The sequence below is a fragment of the Solanum stenotomum genome, chromosome 1 (assembly GCF_019186545.1).
Source record: "Solanum stenotomum isolate F172 chromosome 1, ASM1918654v1, whole genome shotgun sequence".
Taxonomy (NCBI): Eukaryota; Viridiplantae; Streptophyta; class Magnoliopsida; order Solanales; family Solanaceae; genus Solanum; species Solanum stenotomum.
The window spans coordinates 95874902-95897262 of record NC_064282.1 but is presented as its reverse complement, the minus strand read 5'-3'; the positions used below and the strand labels follow the sequence as shown (position 1 = coordinate 95897262).

General features: G+C 31.6%; 2 protein-coding genes and 2 pseudogenes across 2 annotated transcripts in view; 1 reads left to right on the top strand and 3 right to left on the bottom strand.

Moving 5' to 3' along the window:
- The window catches only part of LOC125853235 (receptor-like protein Cf-9), a 333480-nt gene that overhangs the window by 54489 nt on the left and 256630 nt on the right, over positions 1–22361 (top strand). The window lies entirely within an intron of this gene.
- Positions 1–22361, bottom strand: part of LOC125859768 (putative pentatricopeptide repeat-containing protein At1g10330) — a 157580-nt pseudogene that overhangs the window by 25861 nt on the left and 109358 nt on the right.
- Positions 5702–10769, bottom strand: LOC125853240 (receptor-like protein Cf-9; annotated as a pseudogene).
- LOC125859796 (receptor-like protein Cf-9 homolog) overlaps positions 13230–22361 on the bottom strand; it is an 11432-nt gene continuing 2300 nt past the window's right edge. The window contains exon 3 of the mRNA XM_049539619.1: positions 13230–13351. Coding sequence (XP_049395576.1) covers positions 13230–13351 — 122 coding nt within the window. The remainder of the gene's footprint in view (positions 13352–22361) is intronic.

The window sequence follows — 22361 nt, the reverse complement described above, 5'->3', positions numbered from 1 at the left end:
TTATTTAGTGATTATCATAAAAATGTGGTCCATCATAAACTTCGGTGATTAAAGCTTCTTACTTGTCTGTGTTGATTTCTTTTGAATTCAGATCATATGATAGTTATGTGTATATCTCATTTACTTCCCTTTGCAAAATATAGTACAATCTTTTCTTATCGATTTTTTTTTTTCTCCTGTTGTATGCTAATCTATTGCTATTTTATTGCATGTGAAACCTCCCGAATCCTCACGGATTATATCTCTTCTCCTTGCATTTTCCTATTGGGCCATTATGGCCCAATATTCATGTTCCTCGAGTCGGTCAGCAAGAAATCGAAATACAGGGTTTCGGAGGGTAAACAAAGCGGGATTTTGATTTTTTGAGCTCCGGAAAGGTCGAAAACAGGCTGCGTACCTGCTGTATACAGCAGTATACGCTGGTATACATGGCAAAATACAATATGCAGGTGCAGGAAAAGGGAGATGCCGATCCAAAACCAGAAATACATGTTGCAGGGGTCTAAAAGGAGTGTGTACATTTGGAATACGACCGGATATACATGAAAACGAGCCTAAATACGGCCCGTATACAATGATATACGTAAAGGGTATACACAGATTTTTCCAAAGGCAAAACAGGCCCAAAGGCCTTAGATAATTTCAGCAAAGTCCAAGATGTGGGAAATTTGGGCCAGAGGCCCAAATTTGATTATTTCCTTTCCCTCTCTTATTATTTATATCATATTTATTTGACTAACTTTGCTTATTTTATGGTTTTAATTTAATTAAATTCCCATAGATAGTCATTTCATTTTCATCATATCCAAATCAAAAGATATATTTATATTTTATACTTACCTTTATTTCTATTAGTCTTGTCACTTAAAAATCTCCCTTTAACTCATCTCCCCTTAAATAAATAAAAAATGACAATATAAAAAATAGAAATAAATAAATAAATATTAGTAATGATAAAAAATAATAATAATAGTAATAGATAATGCTAGATTTTTTTTTATATATATTTTATTGTTCCATGGTCAGTTTCTTTTTTTATTAGTCCCGTCAACATTTGAGGTTTTCCCTTTAAAAGTTTTCTTTTAGTTATTCCCCTTGATAAAAAATAAGAATAGTAATAAATAAATAAGTTTTTTTTTTTACTTAGTTAAAATTTCATAATTGGTTAAAATGAATGAGTTCTTTTACTTTATTAAACTTTTCAAAATTAGTCAAAGTTGTGTGTTCTTTACTTAGTTAAATTTTTAAAAATATTTAGTTAAAATGAATGAGTTCTTTTACTTCGTTAAAATTTCAAAATTAGTCAAAAATCATTTTGGTCAAATCGCCGGTCAACCGCGAGTTAGCGGGCATTCCGAGGGCCTAACACCTTCTCGGAATGTACATTGAACTCGAACCCTTGTTTTCAATCGATTTTATCTGTTTGAATCTTTTGAAAAACCTTATATTTTTCTTGATTTTTTACTAAAAATTAAGTGGCGACTCTGTCCTTTTGGAAACCCGATTTCTCTTAAACCATAAGTTTAATCGGTTCTTCGAAAACTCAGTCATTTTCCTTTACATTTATATTTTTAAATAAAACAATAATTACTCAAAACTTAACCCAAAGGCTCTTTTGGAAAACATGGTTCCTTCCTTACTTAAATGTAAAAACATTTATAAACTTCTTCGGGAATACTTAGTTCCCTAATAGCTTTTGAGAAAAATGGACTCAACTTTAAACTCTTGACTTAACTTGAAACTAAGACTCTTACTCGACTTGAAACTTCACTTGACTTGGAACTATCTTTCCTTGGATCGGAATTATGAATTCAAGGTGTTCGATCACATGTTACGGAAGGATTCTTGAACGCTTAAACGCACTTTGGAACGCCGAAAACAACTATAAAACATAGGTGAATTACTTTGGAACATGCAAGAGAAAGTGAGAAAAGAAGAGGGGAAACTTGGCTGAGACTTCAGATTTCTGGTGACACAGATAGGACTTACGGACGCCATCGACGGACCGTAGATGGACTTACGGTCCGTACTGCAGGTCCGTAGATTTCGTCAGAGACTTTTCCCCAGAATTCATTTAAGAAAATGACTAAGTGTTGACCTACGGTCCTGACTTATGGTCCGTAGGTCAGGTCACGGACCGTAGGTCGCGACCGTAGATCGACGACCCATAACCCCCAACTTCTGTCCCGATCGACGGTTGACCAGTACGGACCGTCGATTGATCTACGGTCCGTAGGTCGGGCCCGTGGATGGGGATCGACAGCCCAGAATTTGCTGCGAATGATGGTGATTCAACTTTAAAAGGGGTCATAACGCTTAGAATCGTAATTCCCTCAACATACAATAGGTTTCAACTTAAATATACGACCCAATCATGTCTCACAACGTACAATAAATTCAACAACACCACCAACAACATCAACAACAACTAACAACTAACAACTTCAACACTTCAACAACAAACTCCCAATCTTTTCTCAAAGCATGGAATAAACTTGGTGTGTGTGGGGGAAAGGATCAACCCACACGGAAAAACTCACATACCTTGATAGGGATCACCCCCGACGAAAATCCACAATGGTCTTGACAAATCTCCTTTTTCTTCTCTTCTTCTTCTTCTCCTTCTTCTCTTCTTCAATCTCAAGAACCCTAACTCTTTCTCTTTCTTTTTTTTTTTTTAAAAAAATGGGACAAAAATGATCCAAAGATCATCCTAATACAACAATATGAGCTCAAAAGAATTGGCTAGGGAAAAGACTAAAATGCCCTTAATGATTCTCGGACGGATTTCCTTGTCAACTGCCCAACTTTCAAAGGTCATAACTCCCTCATACAAACTCGGAATCGAGCAAACTCGGTGGCGTTGGAAAGGTCGTTCCACGAACTTTGCAACCATAACTGGAATTCCACCTAACTCATCCTGAGCTAGAATTTATGGCTGTTCAAAGTTGGCCAAAATTTCACATTTTCCATACTTAGCCAAAATTTCCAAAACTTTAAATTCTTTCCAAAAATGAAAATTTCCAATTCTAAGCCTCTTCAATTATTTCATATTGCCGGATGTTACAATATAGACCTTACCTTCCTAGTCAAAAATGCCAACTTTTTTTCTTTCTGATAATCTAGAATGAGATTTGTTAATTTTAAAAAATTCTTAATAACTTCAGCGTGTTCTGTTTTATTGTCAAATATCTATGCATCAATATGAATATCAACTAAAATTATACGGAATGCATACACGTACATATGTAATTGCTTCGATTATCTATACCTTAGTAATCAAACAGAAGCATTTCTGTTTTCCTGAAATGCTATTAAGGTATGTTCCCAGACTTTTCTCTCTCTTGGATTATCTCGTACAATAAGATAAGAGGTAAGAAGCAAGGAAGACTGTATATGAATAGAGCCCTTTTCAGTTCCAATGCACGTAATCGACCCACAGAGGAAGAAAGAGTGCAGTGCCCCAGCCCAATCTAATGTAGAGAAAGGAGTTGAACAAACAGAAACAGCTAATTAATACACTTGATGTTGCCTCATTAATTAGCGCATGACTAACCAGGAAGAACAGACACAACATTTTCAAAGCGAAAACTGAAATTGACATAAACACATAATTGAGTAATAGCACAAGAAGTAATGAGGAAAACTTAAAAAACAATAGAGGTGTCTCTGTTTGACTTTGCCAACGTCTGAGACTTGTGGCTTATGTTGTTGATGGACAATCATTTGAACCTAGCCAATGGTGCTCCAAGTAGATGTCACTCCAAATTAGACTTTATTGCTGCAGCGAGACTTGACCAGTACGTAGCCTCGTGCACAAAACATAACAAACTAGGGAAATTCGAATTATTGAGTTAATTACAATAATGAGCCTTCTGATGGAGGCATATAGGACGGTGAAGAAGCACTGATATAAATATATTTGACAATAAAACAGAACAAAGAGTACTCAAAATGCCTTCCAGGTAACTATAACCGCCTCGGATTTGATGAGTACTTGCAGTACTTTGGTCTAGTATAGACCTGAAGTTTAACCACATCATCAGTACTGCTGCCTCATTCTCTTTTGGTTTTGAATGCAGAATTAGTTAAACTGATTTTCTTGCTATATTAGATACGGGCCATAAAGGATGATATAAATCTAGGTTTTATATCATTCCATATCAAGGGAACGCCGATGATATGTCTCTCCCATTCTCTTTTTGGAGTCTGCTATAAAATCCACAAGTCGAAGTATCCACTTAATCATTTCACATAATGTATGACCGCTAATTTCCCCTTCACCTCAATCAATCCGTAATTCTTCACCCATGGTCCATGGAGATGCATTACACAATGTAATAATTTCAAAGTTTTCATAGTTGTTGTTGGTTTCATTAAACATTCGAGTTCAATCTTACACTGACATCATCTGTATAGGGGGAGTATTTGACATAATAAAACAGAACAAGGGAAAATAAACAATACCTAACTGATTAATTACATAAAAAAGTATCCTATAGATAAATGAAATAAAGTTTGGTCGAGTCGCAATAGAAGAAAGCTAATGTCTTTATTTGCTGTGATGTAGTTAAGAAGCATATTTGCACATGGAAATGTTATGATTTCTTTCCTAGCATTAACGATGTCAGTAATCATGTCAAATGAGATTGCCAAGCTTGTCGATTTTGGGTTCTAATTGTTTGAAGCAATGTCACATGAATTCGGACTTGCAGCTAAGATGAAACATTATGGTTGTGTGGTTGATCTACTACAGGAAGCTTACGACTTCATAAAGAAGATGCCTTTTTTTGAAGTTGATGCTACTGTCTTGGGTGCTTGTAGACTTGGTGGAGCTATTGAGTTGGGAAATGAAGTAGCACAACTATTGCTTGAGTCGCAACAGAGTCATTCTGGGCATTATGTGCAACTCTCAAGCATTTATGTTGGCGCAGAGAGGTCGGAAAAATCAATGTTAGATCCTGGAATACACAAGCTAAGGTTCCAGCCCACAGTTTTATTTCGTAGAGTTGATAACTGCAGCAGCTTTTAATTGTAAAATTTTCGATGAGCCAACTCTGTAACTACATAACTCTGCTTTGTGATCGTGATTTTCTTGATAATCGAGAAATCCCCAAGGGCTGGTGGCACACATTTCAGCTGTGATGAGACTGAGCCTGCATCGTGATGAAGTCATCAAATTAAGCGATTCTGCTAGATTTCTTCTTAAATGTGATATCTGGTTTCACCACTTTTAGGATTTAAACCTTAGTATTCAAGGTTACGTTGTTTCTCCAACTTTTTAACGGCTACACCAACTCTATTGTATTCAAGTTATTATATATTGATCAATATCGAGGAATACTTTTTCTATTTCAAAGTACACGAGAATTTGGAATTGTTTAATGTTCTATTGTTATTCCAGTTTTCTAGAAAATCGTCTCAAGTTTTCTACTGTTTGCATTCTATGAAATTCTATTGTATTTCCTTGCAATTGAATTTGTTGAGTCACAACAGAAGAAACTGTAACGAACACTTGATGAAACAAAACACAAACACTTTATGAAACATCACAAACTATGAAATTAAAAGCTTTTATTCACATCCCAGCAATGCAGTGGACTTGAATCCTGCAAATTTCAAAAATGAAGAATTAAAGTTAAAAAGCTTCAAAGATGAAGGAGGTAAAAAATTGATGGATATAAATTAAGGTGGTTACATACTAATGTCTTTTCTTGTGCTTTTTAATTCTTGAAAGAATTTTGTTTTCCAATTGTACATCCATCCTCGAAAACCATGCTGGATATTGAGTTGACAGCATTATGTATATTATGGATAGTCCAATAACAAGTCCACAACTGTAACCCATGAGAACCGCCTGCCAACTTATTATTGCTGAATCTCCTTCTTCTTCTCCTTCATCTGCTTGTGGTACCCCTTCATCACCACCACAATCTTTCGAGAGTGGCAATCCACGTAACCCATCATTCCCTTGGTATGAACTATTCTCAAACGTATCAAATTGTTTTCCTCTGGGGATGCATCCAACAAGATGATTGTGAGATAGATTTAAGACTGCAAGAAATGTGAGGGATGCAAGTTGTTGTGGAATTTCTCCGCTGATTTTGTTGGATGAGAGATCCAATGATTCAAGTACAGATAACTGGTGCAGTGATGCTGGTATAATACCTTCCAAGTGATTATACGATAAGTTCAACGTGCGAAGCCCAATGAGATCTCCAATAATGCTTGGGATATGACCTTCAAATATATTCCTTGATAGATCGATAATTATGTTTGTAGTCAAAAATCAAGGTAGTTCTAGATCCAGCCCCTTTGTCGTCTCTATAAAGGAATTTGTGTAATAAAAAAAAGACATATCTGCTACATACTTTCGGGTCCCACTGTTCTGACCAATTATTTTCATGGCTTCAAAATTCTCAAAAAGGCTCACTGGTAAATTTCCACTAAATCTATTGGATGAGAGATCTATGACTCGAATTTGAGCAGATAAGTTGCCACTCCTTATAGGGCCATAGAACTTATTTGATCTCAGGTTTAAAATCTGTAAACCAAGTAGGGCTCCCAACCATTTAGGAAATGTGTCATTCAACTGATTGTTACCTAAATCAAGAACTACCAAATATTTGCAATTGATCAAAGATTGCGGGACTTTCCCCTCTAGCTTATTCCCGTTAAAGTTAATGACTCTAAGTTTGTTTCCTATACTAAAAGTTGTATTAATTGTCCCTCTAAGACTATTGTTGCTTAAATTCAAAGCTAAAAGTTCACTCATCTCACTCAAGCATAGTGGGATTGTTCCCTCCAAATTATTGCTACCCAAATCTACCACAGTCACTATTGTCAGATTGCAGATGGTTGAAGTAATCTGTCCACTGAGATTATTTTGTGAAAGGACAAGAGAATATAGATCACGCTGGTTTAGGAGTGACTTTGGAATTGGACCTTGCAGCTGATTTTTTTTAAGAACAACTATGTTCAATCTTTTAGACTTGAACTCCTGAATGTTTCCACTGAAATGGTTATCAGTCAAGTCTAAACCAGTTAGTGAAGGGAGGGAGAATATCCATGCTGGTATAGTCCCATTCAAGTGATTTGATGACAAGATGAGTGCATTAAGGTTTTGTATTCCGCTTACATTAGAAGGAATTGTACCAGTTAGGGAATTGGATGAAAAATCTAAGAATTGAAGTTGCATCAAGCTTCTGTTAAAGAATAAGAACTCAAGTTGACCATCAAAGTTGTTATTTGTAAGTGATAAGAACCTGATCTTTCCAAATATAAAGAAATCAGAAATTGGTCCTTCAAGATGGTTATAACCAAGGTCCAACTTCTCTATGTTGGTGAGATTCAATAGAGGTTTAGGAACAGACCCTGAGAGATTACAAGAAATTATTCTCAATGTACGCAGTGAAGTTAGATGACCAAATGATTCAGGTATCCTACCGGTAGCATTCACACCACTGAGAACTAACTCCATGAGTGATGCACTGCTGTTCCATTTGGTTGTGGGAAACTTAACAGTGAGTTGGGGATTGTATGATAAATCAAGAGTTTCTAAGTTGGAAAGGTGGAAAACTCCTTCGGGCAGTATCCCGTATATCTGCGTGGATGAAAGTCCTAGCTTTGTTAAATAAGAAGAGAAATTCAGAGGAATGGTGGAAGAGATGTTCACAGAGCTAAGGTGGAGCTCTCTTAATTGGGTCAAGTTCTTAAGGAGCAGTTCAAAATTGTGAGGTTCGAATCTAAGCACATATGGATGACTCCGGATACGAAGAACTTGTCATTTAGAAAGACGAGAGATTTCTACTGGGATTAGACCTATAAAACTTGAATACGACAAATCAAGATGCATCAAACTAGCAAAGTCACCAAATTTAGGTGAAATGTACGATCTAGAGAAATTATTAAAAGACAAATCAAGTCTTTTGAGATTGGAGAGTTTAAACAGGCTACTGTTGGAATGAAACTTGCCTAGAAGTCCGCATCTAGTGAGGTTAAGCTCAACCACTTGTCCCGTCGCCTCGTTACAATGAACTCCATCCCATGAGCAGCAATCTATGCTCTTGTTCCATGATAGTAATTTCGAATAAGCATCTATAGTAAACATGTGCTTGAATTGTAGAAGAGCAAGAGCTTGATCTTTGGGGCACAAATGAGATAAGGATGAGGCGAAAGCAAGTTGATAGAGTAAGGAAAATAGCATTAAAAAAACAAGTTTTATGTAACCCATTTCTGCACTAAAATATTCAAAACTAATTAAGTTGGTAAATAAGAAATCAAAAATCTTTTCTTTGTTTCTCTATTCAATAATTTAGATGAGATATATATAGCACAAATTAAGCAAAGAAAATCCTTCAAATTTTTGATTGATTTCTTGGTGTGTAGGCCTTGACTTGAAGGAAAGGATTCACAATGAAAGGGACTTATAAAATCTGTAGTTGATATAGAAATAGTAGAAGTCTGATGTTATTTAGGATTTGCCCATGTTATTGGGTGTTATAATATTTTTGAAATAATATAGAAATAGTAAAAGCCTGATGTTATTTAGTGGCAATTTGTACTCTTTGTAAATGTCCCTAAACCCTTAAAAGTCTGATGTTATTTAGTGGCAAAAATATTTCAAGTCAAAAATTCATTTTTTTTTATTAGTTATGATAAAATTGTTATTTGGTTTATGCATCTGATTTTATATTAACTTGATGATAATCAAACTTGTATTCTAATAGTCCTAATAAATTTACATATTCCCAAGTCAATGCACGAGTCATTCCAAGAAAAGTTCGAATAAAAGCTACAATGGAAAATCTTTATCACAAAAAGTGGCTCACATATATCTCTATTGTAACAAAAGTGGCTCACATATATTTCTACCGTTATAAAATTGGCTCACACATCTTTTCATCAAATTGAAGTGAAAAAAAATTAATTTTAATTTATTTTTTAATTTTAGGGCAAAGAACAAATATACCACTCAACTTTGCGATTTAGAGCAGATATACTCCTCATTAAAAAAATGATGTATAAATACCTCCATCGGCTAACAAATGGTGCATATATACTCTCGTTGTCTAATAAATGGTATACATTTACCCTTTTCATTAACAAGCTCAATTTGAAAACTTAAAATTGGGTTTTCAGTCAAATTTATTGTTGTGGATCACAAATGCATATTCAGAGGTGTGATCTTTCGTCAATACATACCTATGAATTAATTAATGTTATCATTCATAGACGGATGTGGCGGATGAATGAACCACAAATTAAGCAAAGAAAAATCTACTACTTCTTTGGAGTAATCAATTCCAAGAAGCGCACCTGCTAACTTTCAGTCAAATTTTAAGTTGTCAATTACATATCCATATTCCCATTCTTCAGTGAAAATCTACTGAAAGAACTTTTTTAGACTATTAAAATCTAGGAAAAATTACGTAAAATACACAACACTTCTTTACCTATTCTCAATATTTCCCTATTCTTTTACTAAAATACAAAAATCCCTTATTTTCCCCCAATTCAACTTAACCGGATACTTTATTAGTTTAAGTATCCGCCCGTTATTAATTAAAGTATTTGCGCTGCTATATTATGCATCCGCCCGTTAATTAAGTATCTGTGCTGCAAATAACTTAATAATTTAAGTATCCACTTGTTATTAATTAAAGTATCTGCGCTGCTATATTATGCATCCGCCCGTTAATTAAGTATCCGTATTGCTAACAACTTAATAATTTAAGTATCCGCCCGTTATTAATTAAAGTATCCGTGCTGCTATATTAAGTATTCACACTGCTATATTATGTATCCGAAAAACACTAAAAAAAAGGGATTTTTGGTAATTAATGAAAGAGTAGGGAAATGAAGTAATTTCTTTCTTATACTATGTCATTTGCCTAATTTTTACTAAAATCTACCATCTAATATAAAAAATTTATATTAGAAGAATACCATGATTATGATAATAATTAAAACAAATTATGTATGCATATAAATTATATAATAAAAAATTCTTTAAAATGGGTATCTTATTATTTCTTAGAAATTTAGCTTGAAATAAAATTTTCAATTTCAACAAAATTTAATTAAAAGATCATTTAGATTAGCTGGGTGAATAGTTATAAAACTACGTTCAATGACNGTGGAGCTCTCTTAATTGGGTCAAGTTCTTAAGGAGCAGTTCAAAATTGTGAGGTTCGAATCTAAGCACATATGGATGACTCCAGATACGAAGAACTTGTAATTTAGAAAGACGAGAGATTTCTACTGGGATTAGACCTATAAAACTTGAATACGACAAATCAAGATGCATCAAACTAGAAAAGTCACCAAATTTAGGTGAAATGTACGATCCAGAGAAATTATTAAAAGATAAATCAAGTCTTTTGAGATTCGAGAGTTGAAAGAGGCTACTGTTGGAGTGAAACTTGCCTTGAAGTCCACTGTTAGCGAGGTTAAGCTCAATCACTTGTCCCGTCATCTCGTCACAATGAACTCTATCCCATGAACAACAATCTATGCTCTTGTTCCATGATAGTAATGTCGAATAAGCATCTATAGGAAACATGTGCTTGAATTGTAGAAGAGCAAGAGCTTGATCTTTGGGGCACAAATGAGATAAGGATGAGCAGAAAGCAAGTTGACAGAGTAAGGAAAATAGCATTAAAAAAACAAGTTTTACGTAACCCATTTCTGCACTAAAATGTTCAAAACTAATTAAGTTGGTAAATAAGAGATCAAAAATCTTTTCTTTGTTCCTCTATTCAATAATTTAGATGACATATATATAGCACAAATTAAGCAAAGAAAATCCTTCAAATTTTTTATTGATCTCTTGGTGTGTAGACCTTGACTGAAAGGAAAGGATTCACAATGAAAGGGACTTTTAAAATCTGTAGTTGATATAGAAATAGTAGAAGTCTGATGTTATTTAGGATTTGCCATGTTATTGGGTGTTATAATATTTTTAAAATAATATAGAAATAGTAAAAGCCTAATGTTATTTAGTGGCAATTTGTACTCGTTGTAAATGTCCCTAAACCCTTAAAAGTCAAGTCAAAAATTCATTTTTTTTATTAGTTATGATAAAATTGTTATTTGGTTTATGCATCTGATTTTATATTAACTTGATGATGATCAAACTTATATTCTAATAGTCCTAATAAATTTACACACTGCCAAGTCAATGCTTGAGTCATTCCAAGAAAAGTTCAAATAAAAGCTACAATGGAATTTTTTTATCACAAAAGTGGCTCACATATATCTCTACTATAACAAAAGTGGCTCACATATATTCCTACCGTTATAAAAGTGGCTCACACATATCTTTTCATCAAATTGAAGTGAAAAAAAATTAATTTTAATTTATTTTTGAATTTTTAATTTTAGGGCAAAGAACAAATATACCACTAAACTTTGTGATTTAGAGCAGATATACTCCTCGTTAAAAAAATGATGTATATATACCTCCATCGGCTAACAAATGGTGCATATATACCCTCGTTGTCTAATAAATGGTATACATTTACCCTTTTCATTAACAGACTCAATTTTTTTTTTAAAATCTTAAAATTGGGTTTTCAGTCAAATTTATTGTTGTGGATCATAAATACATATTCAAAGGTGTGATCTTTCGTCAATACATACGTATGAATTAATTAATGTTATCATTCACCGACGGATGTGGCAGATGAATGAACCACAAATTAAGCAAAGAAAAATCTGCTACTTCTTCTTTGGAGTAATCAATTTCCAAGAAGCGCACCGGCTAACTTTCAGTCAAATTTTAAGTTGTCAATTACATATCCACATTCCCATTCTTGGGTGAAATTCTACTGGAAGAATTTTTTTAGACTATTAAAATCTACCGTCTAATATAAAAAAAATTATATTAGAAGAATACCATGATTATGATAATAATTAAAACAAATTATGTATGCATATAAATTATATAATAAAAATTTCTTTAAAATGGTTAAAATGGGTATCTTATTATTTCTTAGAAATTTAGCTTGAAATAAAATTTTCAATTTCAACAAAATTTAAATAAAAATCATTTAGATTAGTTGGGTGACTTTATAAGTAGTTGAGTGACTTTTGAGTTATAAAACTACGTTAAATGACTTTCTAAGTGTAATTCTTAACTTTATAAGTTGAAAGCAACAAGCACATCCAAACAAACTCTAACTCTTCTTTTAGAAAATAATAGAACTTACCGGACACTTTAGCTTTGAAATAATACAAGTTTGATTAGTTCTTAAATACAACAATAATACAAGTTTGATTAGCTCTTAAATACAACAATAATACAAGTTGAAATTTCTGTGCTATTTGGACATAGAGATAGGGAGTTGACTGCTAAAGCATGATTTGATCATTGGAAAAATCTCATATTTGTGGTCCTGTTTGTTTGCATAATAGTCCAAGTTTGGTAGGTCTTTGTAATAAATTTTGGTTGGTGAATTGTGATTGTTGGAGTCATAGTGGTTCCAACTATGTTTATTTAATGTATATATATTTGATCTAGTTTGAGAGGGTTGTGTCACGTACCATTCCCTCACGAATCTTTCACGCTCTTGCGATTTCAAGTAAGCCATTTCAAACTAAATCGCTAAGGGAATGAAGAAAGACACGAGAAATTTTAAGAAGATTGTTAGGGGTCATTTGATTTGAATACAAGTTACGCTGGAATTGGTTTTTCATATTCAAATTTATATTCATTGCATAATTTTTAAGAATAAGTTGTTTGTTTATAAAGGGATAAGTCACAAGTAACCCCCTAGACTATAACCGAAATTCCAGAGACACACCTAAACTTATGTAGGGTCCTATTACCCCTGGACACATTTTTTCAGATTTGTGTGCACCTTTTGTGCTGACGTGGTACCGTCAACCACTCAAGTTGGTTGTGTTTGTACACACTCGCCTGCCACATGTGTGTGTGTATATATATATATATAATTAATTTTAAAAATAAAACTAATTTTTTTAAAAAATATTCTTATTTGCTTTATCTTGTATTTAAATTAAGTCAATACACTTCTTTTTTACGTTGTATCAAAATATTTTAATTTAGAATTAATATTTTTACTTCCATTAGAGAAAAAAAGTATATATGAGTCATTTGTGTAACCGTAGAGGTATATATGATTCACATTTATAATGAGGGATATCTAAAATCTAAATAATAAAGTTGAGGGATATATAAAATTATCCTTTTCTCTTCGACCAATTTAAGTTTTGAGAGCAAAAAAGAAGAGTCTTGTAAGAGTAGGTGTTGATGTTTTGGCCTTGACAAAAACGATTTTCACGTAAAGACCTTGACTTGAAGGCTTTAATTTGCTTCTCTTGAAACCTGCAATTTCGAAAAATGAATTAAGTAAATATTTGAGGTAATAAACACTTATTACAATTAAACTAATAAGAGAAATCTCAAGTATTACACAAGTCATTGCACAAGAATGACTTGAGAATATTAGCTTTAATAATTGGGGACAATTATCTAATCAATCTAAATTAGGAAAACCATAATTACCCCTTGAATTATGACCAAAATTTAAAGACACGCTCTATATTTACAGGGTTTCTATTACCCCTCCCCCCCCCTCCTAAAAAAAAAAACCTTTTTCCCTCTATATTTTTGCACCTTATGTGCTGATGTTGAGCCACAACTCAATTCAATTAGTTGCAGTGTTATACATGCGACACCACATGTACATATGTTTTTTTCTAAAAAAATATTTTTTTTATTTTCTTTGCCTGATATATAAAGTAAGTTAATCTACATACTATATTTTTTATTTTTCTTTACCTTGTATTTAAAACTTTCTCAAACACACGTAATTTTTTTTCTTTTCATTTTTTACCTTCTTTTCATTTGTTTCTATTTATTTTATTTGCATTAATGCCTTTGCTTTGAATTTGATTTCAAATTTAACTCCAAATTTCTTATATTTAATATATTAGTTAATTTTGGACAGATGCCAAAGACTGAAGGAAATCAAATAAAACATAAAAAGATTAAAGTCATAATCTTTTTTAGACTATTATGAAAATAGTTGTAATAATACAATCTTGTTTGATACATTATCAGTCTTGAAACGTCATAATCTCAAGTCTCTACAATTAGTACTTCAGACCCACATTGTTATGCATTATTAGTCTCATTTGTCAAATTTGTACTATCAGACATAATGCAGAAAAAATCACCTTGAGAATATTATGTGTAACAGTAAGAAATAGTTAAATCAATTAAAATCTTAGAGAAAGAAAAGTGAAGGGAGCTTTGGAACAACATTTAAGTGTCTATGTGTGATGTCTAGGTCATGTGTTTAAAGTTCTTAGACCCTGCAAACGCAGGATGCTTTGTGCACCGAGTAACCTCTTCTATTTAATTTAAAGGAAAAAAAGAAAAGTCTATAAGAGTGATAATCGGTGTATAGGCTTTGGCAATAAAATAACCATCCCAATGTGTGTGAAGATCATTTAATCTAACAATAGTCAAGTAAGAAGTAGTTATTTGTCAATTTAAATTCTTAGAGAAAAAAATAAGAAGAAAGAGTCTATAAGAGTATTAATTAGTGTATAAACTTTGTTAAAAACATCTCAAGTCTAAAATTCAAATATGTTTAGTTAGTTAAATAAGAGTAAAAATTGGTGTATAGATCATTTCAAGTCAAAATTTCAAAACAATATTGATTAGTTAGGATAAAAGTGTTGGTTGGTTTATAGGCCTTAACTTCCAAGTCAAAAATGCCAACTTTGTTTTCTGATAATCTAGAATGGGATTTGTTAATTTTAAAAAAAATCTTTATATGTTTAGTGTGTTCTGTTTTATTGTCAAATATATGTACATCAATATAAATATCAACCGAAATTATAGGACTGAACTAGAATAAAAACATCAAACTGGACCTATGGAATGCATACGCATATACACACTCACACATATATATATATATATATAATTGTTTCGATTATCTATACCTTAGTATTCAAACAGAAAGCGATGCATATATACCTTTGTCGTCTAACAAATGATGCATATATACCCTTGTCGTCTAATAGGTGATGTACAATTACCCTTTTTATTAACACATTAAAATAAAATTAAAACTCGTTTTTAAATTCCAAAAATGCCACGTGGCTTAAAATTACTCAATTCAATTAGTTGCAGTGTTATACACGCGACACCACATGTATATATGTTTTTTTTTAAAATATTATTTTAATTTTCTTTGCCTGATATATAAAGTAAGTTAATATACATACTATGTTTTTTATTTTTCTTTGCCTTGTATTTAAAACTTTCTCAAAACACACGTAATATTTTTTTTCTTTTTCATTTTTTACCTTCTTTCATTGGTTTCTATTTATTTTATTTTCAATGTCTTTGCTTTGAATTTGATTTCAAATTTAACTCCAAATTTCTGATATATAATATAAGTTAATTTTGGGCAGATGTCAAAGACAGAAGGAAATAAAAAGATTAAAGCGTTAAAAATAAATAACACTTTTTAAAAAAACAAAATTACATGTAATTGAGAATATCAGCTTTAACAATAGGAAACAATTATTTAATTAATTTAAATTCTTCTCAAAGTCACCGTCGAATAGTATTAATTAGTGTATACGTCTTGACAAAAACTTTTCACGCTAATAAATCAAAAAGAGTTCGATTAATTAGGATAAGAATACATTGATTGATGTATAGACCTTGACAATAAAATTTTAAGTAAAAAATCCTTTAAATTTCTTGATTGGTTGGGATAAGAGTGTTACTTGGATGTATAGAACTTGACCTAAAGATAAAGATTCCTAAAACTTTTGATTAGCTAGGATAAGAGTATTTCTTGGTGTATAGACCTTGAAAAAAAAATATCAAGTCAAAAATCATTTTTTATTTGATTAGTTAGAATATATATATAAGAGTGTTATTTGGTTTATACACTTGATTGAATATTAACTTAACTATGATCAAACTATTCTAATAGTACTTCTAATGAATTTACATATTCCCAAATTAATGCACGAGTTATTGCAAGGAAAAGTTCAAATAAAAGCTACAAAGAAAAATTCAATCACTTGTAATGCATTTTGTTTGATATTTTAGAAGACGAAAATTTCACAATTTTCAACTCTCTGCAAGTAGTCCTGGTCCAATTATTACACATCATTAGTTAAGTAGGAAATAATTAGTTAATCATTTAATTTTTTAGAAGAAAAAAAGAAGAAGTCTATAACAGTATATAGTGATGTATGGACCTTGACAAAACAATTGATTTGAAAATTCAAAAAAAAAAAGTTTGTTTAGTTAAGATAAGAGTGTTAGCTGTGTATGCACCTTGACTTGAAAGGTAAAAAAGAAATTCGATAAAAAGATATCACTTCAATTTTTGGTGGGAATGATTCATTAAGTCCAGATAGACAAATACCGTAAACCATCAATAGATGTGATGGATTGGGTGTGATTTTAATGAGGTATATTGTGAACCGCAAATTAAGTTAAGAAAAATCTACTATTGTTGCTTTGGAGCAATCAATTATGAGGTCACCTTATCATTTTCAGTCAAATTTTGAGTTGCCAACTTTATATTCTCAAGTCAATGGACAAGTCGGTATAGCCCATTTTTGCAGTAAAACATTCAAAACTAGTAACTTGGTAGAGAAGAAATCAAGAAATCTTTGCTTGTTCTATTGTTCAACAATTTTGATGAGGTATGTATAACACAAAGTAAGCAAAGAAATTTACTAGGGAAAAAGAGAATATATCTCTCAACTTTGTGATTTAGAGTGGATATATCTCTCATTAAAAATGATGTGCATATATACTCGCGCCATTTAATAAATCTTTATACTTCTTTTCTTCTGGCTCACAACCTAACGAACAGTGAAGGGGATAAAAACCATCATTTAGGTTGAGAAGAAATCTTATGTCTCTTGTACTGGCATTTAAAATTGTAGCAGATTGCACAGATAATGGTTCCCAAATGCGCAAACTAAACCATTAACGCAATTCAAACAAGAATCTACCAGGATATTGAAGGGGAGTTCATCAAAACTCTCAATTTAAACAAGGTCGAAAGTAGAGGTTTGTCCATCTTCCTTTTGGTAATCAGCAGTGTAACAAACTCCTCCTCCTCCATGCATAAGGAATTTTGTTCCACCAGGATGGGTCATAGAACGACAACTATGGATATCCACAAAATTTGAATCGAATACAAGAGAATTACAGGATTTAGAAATGTACATACATTAACAACTTAACAAAAAGCCATGAAAATATTTCAAACATTATTTCGTGAGGAATTGATACTTTTTTCGGACAAAATTCATCTTCTTACTTGCGGATAAACTTTTGCCTCTCCATTTCCTTATAACATTTGAATTAGGATTGCAAAAAAAAAAAATTGTACGTTTTTAATTTGGTTGTTTGTTTTAAAATCCTAAACACAATATTGCAGTAATTTTCTTGACTTTTAAAATAAATAATTTGTTTCAAGATTATTTATCTCACCATTTATACTACAATGACAGAGAAGTTATCCTCGGCAAACAGAGGCGAATCTAGGATTTTTCGAACATGGGTGCACCAAGTAAAATGCATTGAAGTGAGAATTGATCCTTAATCCTCAAGGTCAAAAGCTCAATATTTAACCATGTGGACCGTTTAGACTTTTTGTAGTACGGGTGCAAGAATATAATATTATACAAAATCTTAAAAAATATGCATATAAAATATCTAATTTTACGAAGAGAGCACGGGTGCGATTGCCTTTTTTTTGGCTCTAAATTCGCCACTGCCAGCAAAGTCCATTTATATAAATTAACAATGGAGAGAGCGTGTTTATAAATAAATGAATGTTGGAGCTACTCCTAGAATCAGATACTTAAACTAATTGGGCACTAAAAGAAAACTGTGAATTACATGGGAATTTTTTTGGGAATTAGTATGAAAATTTGCAGGAAAATAAGCTTCCTGCGAATTTTCATACTAATCCCCAGGAAAATCCTCATGTAATTCACAGTTTTTTTTGTAGTGGGGAGACTAGGAAGTTGGTATGGATTGGGGTTTTTTCTCTGTATTTGACAAAGCTAACTAGTTGGGGCTTTGCAATTCTCATTTGGATGATCAATAAAATAAGTTAATTCTCTAAAATGAAATAATCATGATATATTACTTCAAAGTTAGATTGCAATTTTACCCTTTAGCTTAAAAATTATTCCTTTTACATTTTATGTTTAAATGATAAAGACAAAATTAAGCACATTCATTTTCTGTACAAAATTTGGACATTTGCTCTTAGTTATTATAATATAACTAACGTTTCCCATCGTATTTCATTATAACACACTAGAATCACGCAACACATGTTGCTAGTGTGCTTCCGGCTAGCGAGAGAAAAAAAGAGCGACAAGGTTCTTTTCAGATTTGATAGTTTGCCGCATGGGAGTAGATTTCCCAAAAAATCTGTGCGAATTTTAAAAAGTTGAGTCATTAAAAATAATGAAATCATAATTAATAATCAGTCTTTTCTAATCCATATATAAATATATATGTAAAATACATATGTAATTTATAATATTTTTGTATCCCGGTCAAATTGATGTAATGTCTGATATAGAGTGCATATAAGTTGAATATTACATTTTAGATTGATTAAATGAAGGTAATAATTATCCATAATTGTCATCTTTCACATTTTCAACGTTATCTGTTCGTCCTTTGAGTTTTTACTATTACAATAACATTTGTGCATATCTTTTAATTTGCACTTTATATAAGTAAGATGCCAAAATGTAAAGTCACTTGTTTCTTTTCCTCTTTCTCCACAACAATCTACTCTTTTTGTTTGTTGTATTTTGCTCACCTCCAGAAAAAATGTTCAAGTAAATATATTTTTTTCGATTAAAAAAAGCTTGTTACTTCCAATTGCTACAATTTAAGTGCTTATATATCTATGGTCTAGCTTGGATGTTTTATTGTACGTTATCTAATTAGTTTATTTCTACTTTGTTGGTAATCAATTATATTTTCAACATATTTGTGGCAGAAAGAGGTCTCTATGTATATATTGGTAGCGTACTTTAATTTTTAATTATCGTTATTTAATAATGTTTGTATTGAACATCTGATAGATGTTAATAGACATGCTTCATGTTATATATTATAATACAACTATATTTGTATAATATAAATTTTCTTAATAGAGTATATTGAATTATATTTTGTTAAAGATATTTTGTTATATGCTAATTTTATTTTATTCTTTTTCTGTTATAAGATTATTAATCTTTTTTACTTACTATAATTGTGATATTTATGAAATAAAAGAGTACTAATCTAACTTTCGTTGGATATTTTGTAAATTATAAATCCGTACCTTGAACTGTAATTTTATTGTATAATATAATTATTTTTAAATAAATTATGTGATAATAAATATAGGATATACGTGCGAAGCAGTCAAAATATCTTATGTTTGAAAGACAAGAAAACAAAAGGAAAAGAAAAATGGCTTCTAAGCTATGGTGAAAAATAAACAAGCTTCCATTATTCTTATTAATTATAGTCTTCCAAAATTAATTAGAGATGAACCATAAATAGAAAATAAAGAAAAAAAAATGGACATAATTAGATAAACAGAAGATATGAAAATTACAATAATGCTGAAGTCAATAATATTGGAACCATTCATTGTACTCTCTGTACTCCTTGTTGCACATGGTAGTACTCTACATTTTTTTCCTCTTTGATCGGAAGTTTTGAATTACTCCTTCATGCTTCTATATTTGTCTAGTTTGTATTTTGCACTCTCCTTACAAATTAATTTTTTAATGTTACTTTAAAATTTTAAATTCATCCAATAATACTCTAATTAATTTGAATAATAATTACTTAATGATAAGGATAAAATTTAAAAATCATCATATATCATCATATATCATATATATTATTATAAGTGGGAAGCCTCAAGTTGCAAAGTTGAATTACCATTTTATCCCTATATTAAATTAAAATATTATAAAATATCTAATTAATTAAATATTAAATATGCCTAAATTGCTAAGTTGATTCACTTATTGTTAAAATAAAGTAGGAGAATGAAGAGTTGTAAAAATAATTAATTATAAAGTTACGAAAAACTATTAGAGAAACTATTCGTTTCTCTATCTGATCAGTTTTAGGTGTAATTTATCATAATGTGTATTAATACCACACCTCCACTAGCTCATCATTAATCTTCACACCTTCATAATGTTCCCACATTCTCAAGAAATTAATGGCATGATTATGATACCTTTTGATTTTACTCAATGATGTCCTATAAATTGTGGTATTTGGCATAACAATCTGTACACTTTGAAGAGACTTAGATACACTTTGGAAGAAATATTTTTTTTTTTTTGTCTATATTTCTATTGTTTTTATCCTTTAGTATTAATATCACTTTTAGCTTCAGTTCATAACACTGATCACTAATTCTCCTTATATTCGTTTGTTGTTTACAGAAAGGAAATGTGTACAAATTGTTAGATCTTCTAATGGAGTTTACAACGAGAGAAGGGATGTTGAAATCTTCCCGGAGGTTGAAATCAATCTTTAAAAGAACAAGTTGGACTTTAAGCAACTTTATTGATAACTATGATCATTTTCATATTCTATGAAATTACATTATTCCTATATTTGTTATTTCCTTCTTCTTTTTTATCAAGATCTGATATTTCAAATCCTTGAATGAATTCTACTATAACGGTTTGTTCATTATGATAATTTATTTTAATATTATGTTGACATTAGATATTATTGTACGAAAATGCTTTGTTTGGGACCTAAAGCCAGTGATTTCTTCATACTTAAAGCTTTGAACATCTAGATTATATATATTGGAAGCTAACCTAAGAAGAACCACATATCGGTTAGAGATGGTTCGTAAATTCAGAACCAAGAAATAGATTAAATGAGAAAATAAGATTTGAATAGAATCAAACTCACCTTCGCATAATTTGAGTACTTTATAGTACGAGACTTAATGTTCAATTTTGACAATTCAAATTTGCTACTTATCAATAAAGACGAGAATGACTTCTAAATTTCAACAATATGGACTATTCGAGTTTTAAATCAACTAGTTTCTGGACACGTGTGTTGCACGTGAGTCCTTAGTTANTACTTATCAATAAAGACGAGAATGACTTCTAAATTTCAACAATATGGACTATTCGAGTTTTAAATCAACTAGTTTCTGGACACGCATGTTGCACGTGAGTCCTTAGTTACTTTTTATAGATCTATTAGAACAGTTAAAATTAGGGGTGGGCATTCAATAGTTCGGTTCAATTTTGATTTTTTGGATCATATGACTGAAAATGAGTGTTGATGTGTAAATGTTGAAACTGATTCTGTCTACTTTCTTCAGAACCAATAAGACCAGTTCAGCTGATATCACTGCCCCGTAGTGACATCAAACTTCCATCTCAGACAAAAAATATCCTAATCTCGATTACTATTAAGAATATGATCGCTTGCAATTGAGTTCCACATATGCATCTGAATTCAAAACGATACTCCCGTTGTAATTTAAAATGAAACGCCAAGTTGGTTCATTGACAAGGTTGGTATGCAATTTTTTCCTTATAACAACAAACAATCCAGAATCAAACTTCAACTACTCTCTCTGTATAATATATCAGGTGAATATCTTTACCAGTACATAAGTCGATATTATGCCAATCTACTTTATTTAAATGATGATTTGTTCTGTTTTCTCCTTCGGTACTTTGTTTTTGTTAAGCAAGTTCTTCAAACATGTTAGCTTATCAGGATCCTTTATCGGGGGATGAGCTTCTCTCAGATTCATTGAAATATTCTCGTGTGGCTTCCCGTCAAGTCGTTAATGTGTGTCAATTGCATTTCCACATTCTGTAATTCTCTTGTATTGGAATCAGATTTTGTGGATATCCATAGTTGTTGTTCTATGACGCGTCTTGGTGGAACAAAATTCTTTCTCCATGAAAGGAAAGCCTTTTATGTCTGTGAGCAAAAGGACTATAAAAATATCTCTGCCTCCCTTTTATCAGACTGAGAAATTTATTGAACATGACCCGGCATATTATTCTCGTTTGAATTGCGCTAATAGTTTATTTTGCGTTTGGGAACCATTATCTATACAACTTGGTGCAATTTGCATTGTAAGTCATTCCCAGCCTAGTGTTTGCATTGCCGGAGTTATTTATCAGTTTGTTAAGGTTCTGGAACGTGCTATACCTGCATTTGATGTTGTTATGGGAAGATTGTATTCTCCGTAAACTTAAAGTCATGTGTTTTATATTGGTGTTATGATGTCATTAGAAAGAGCTGGAGA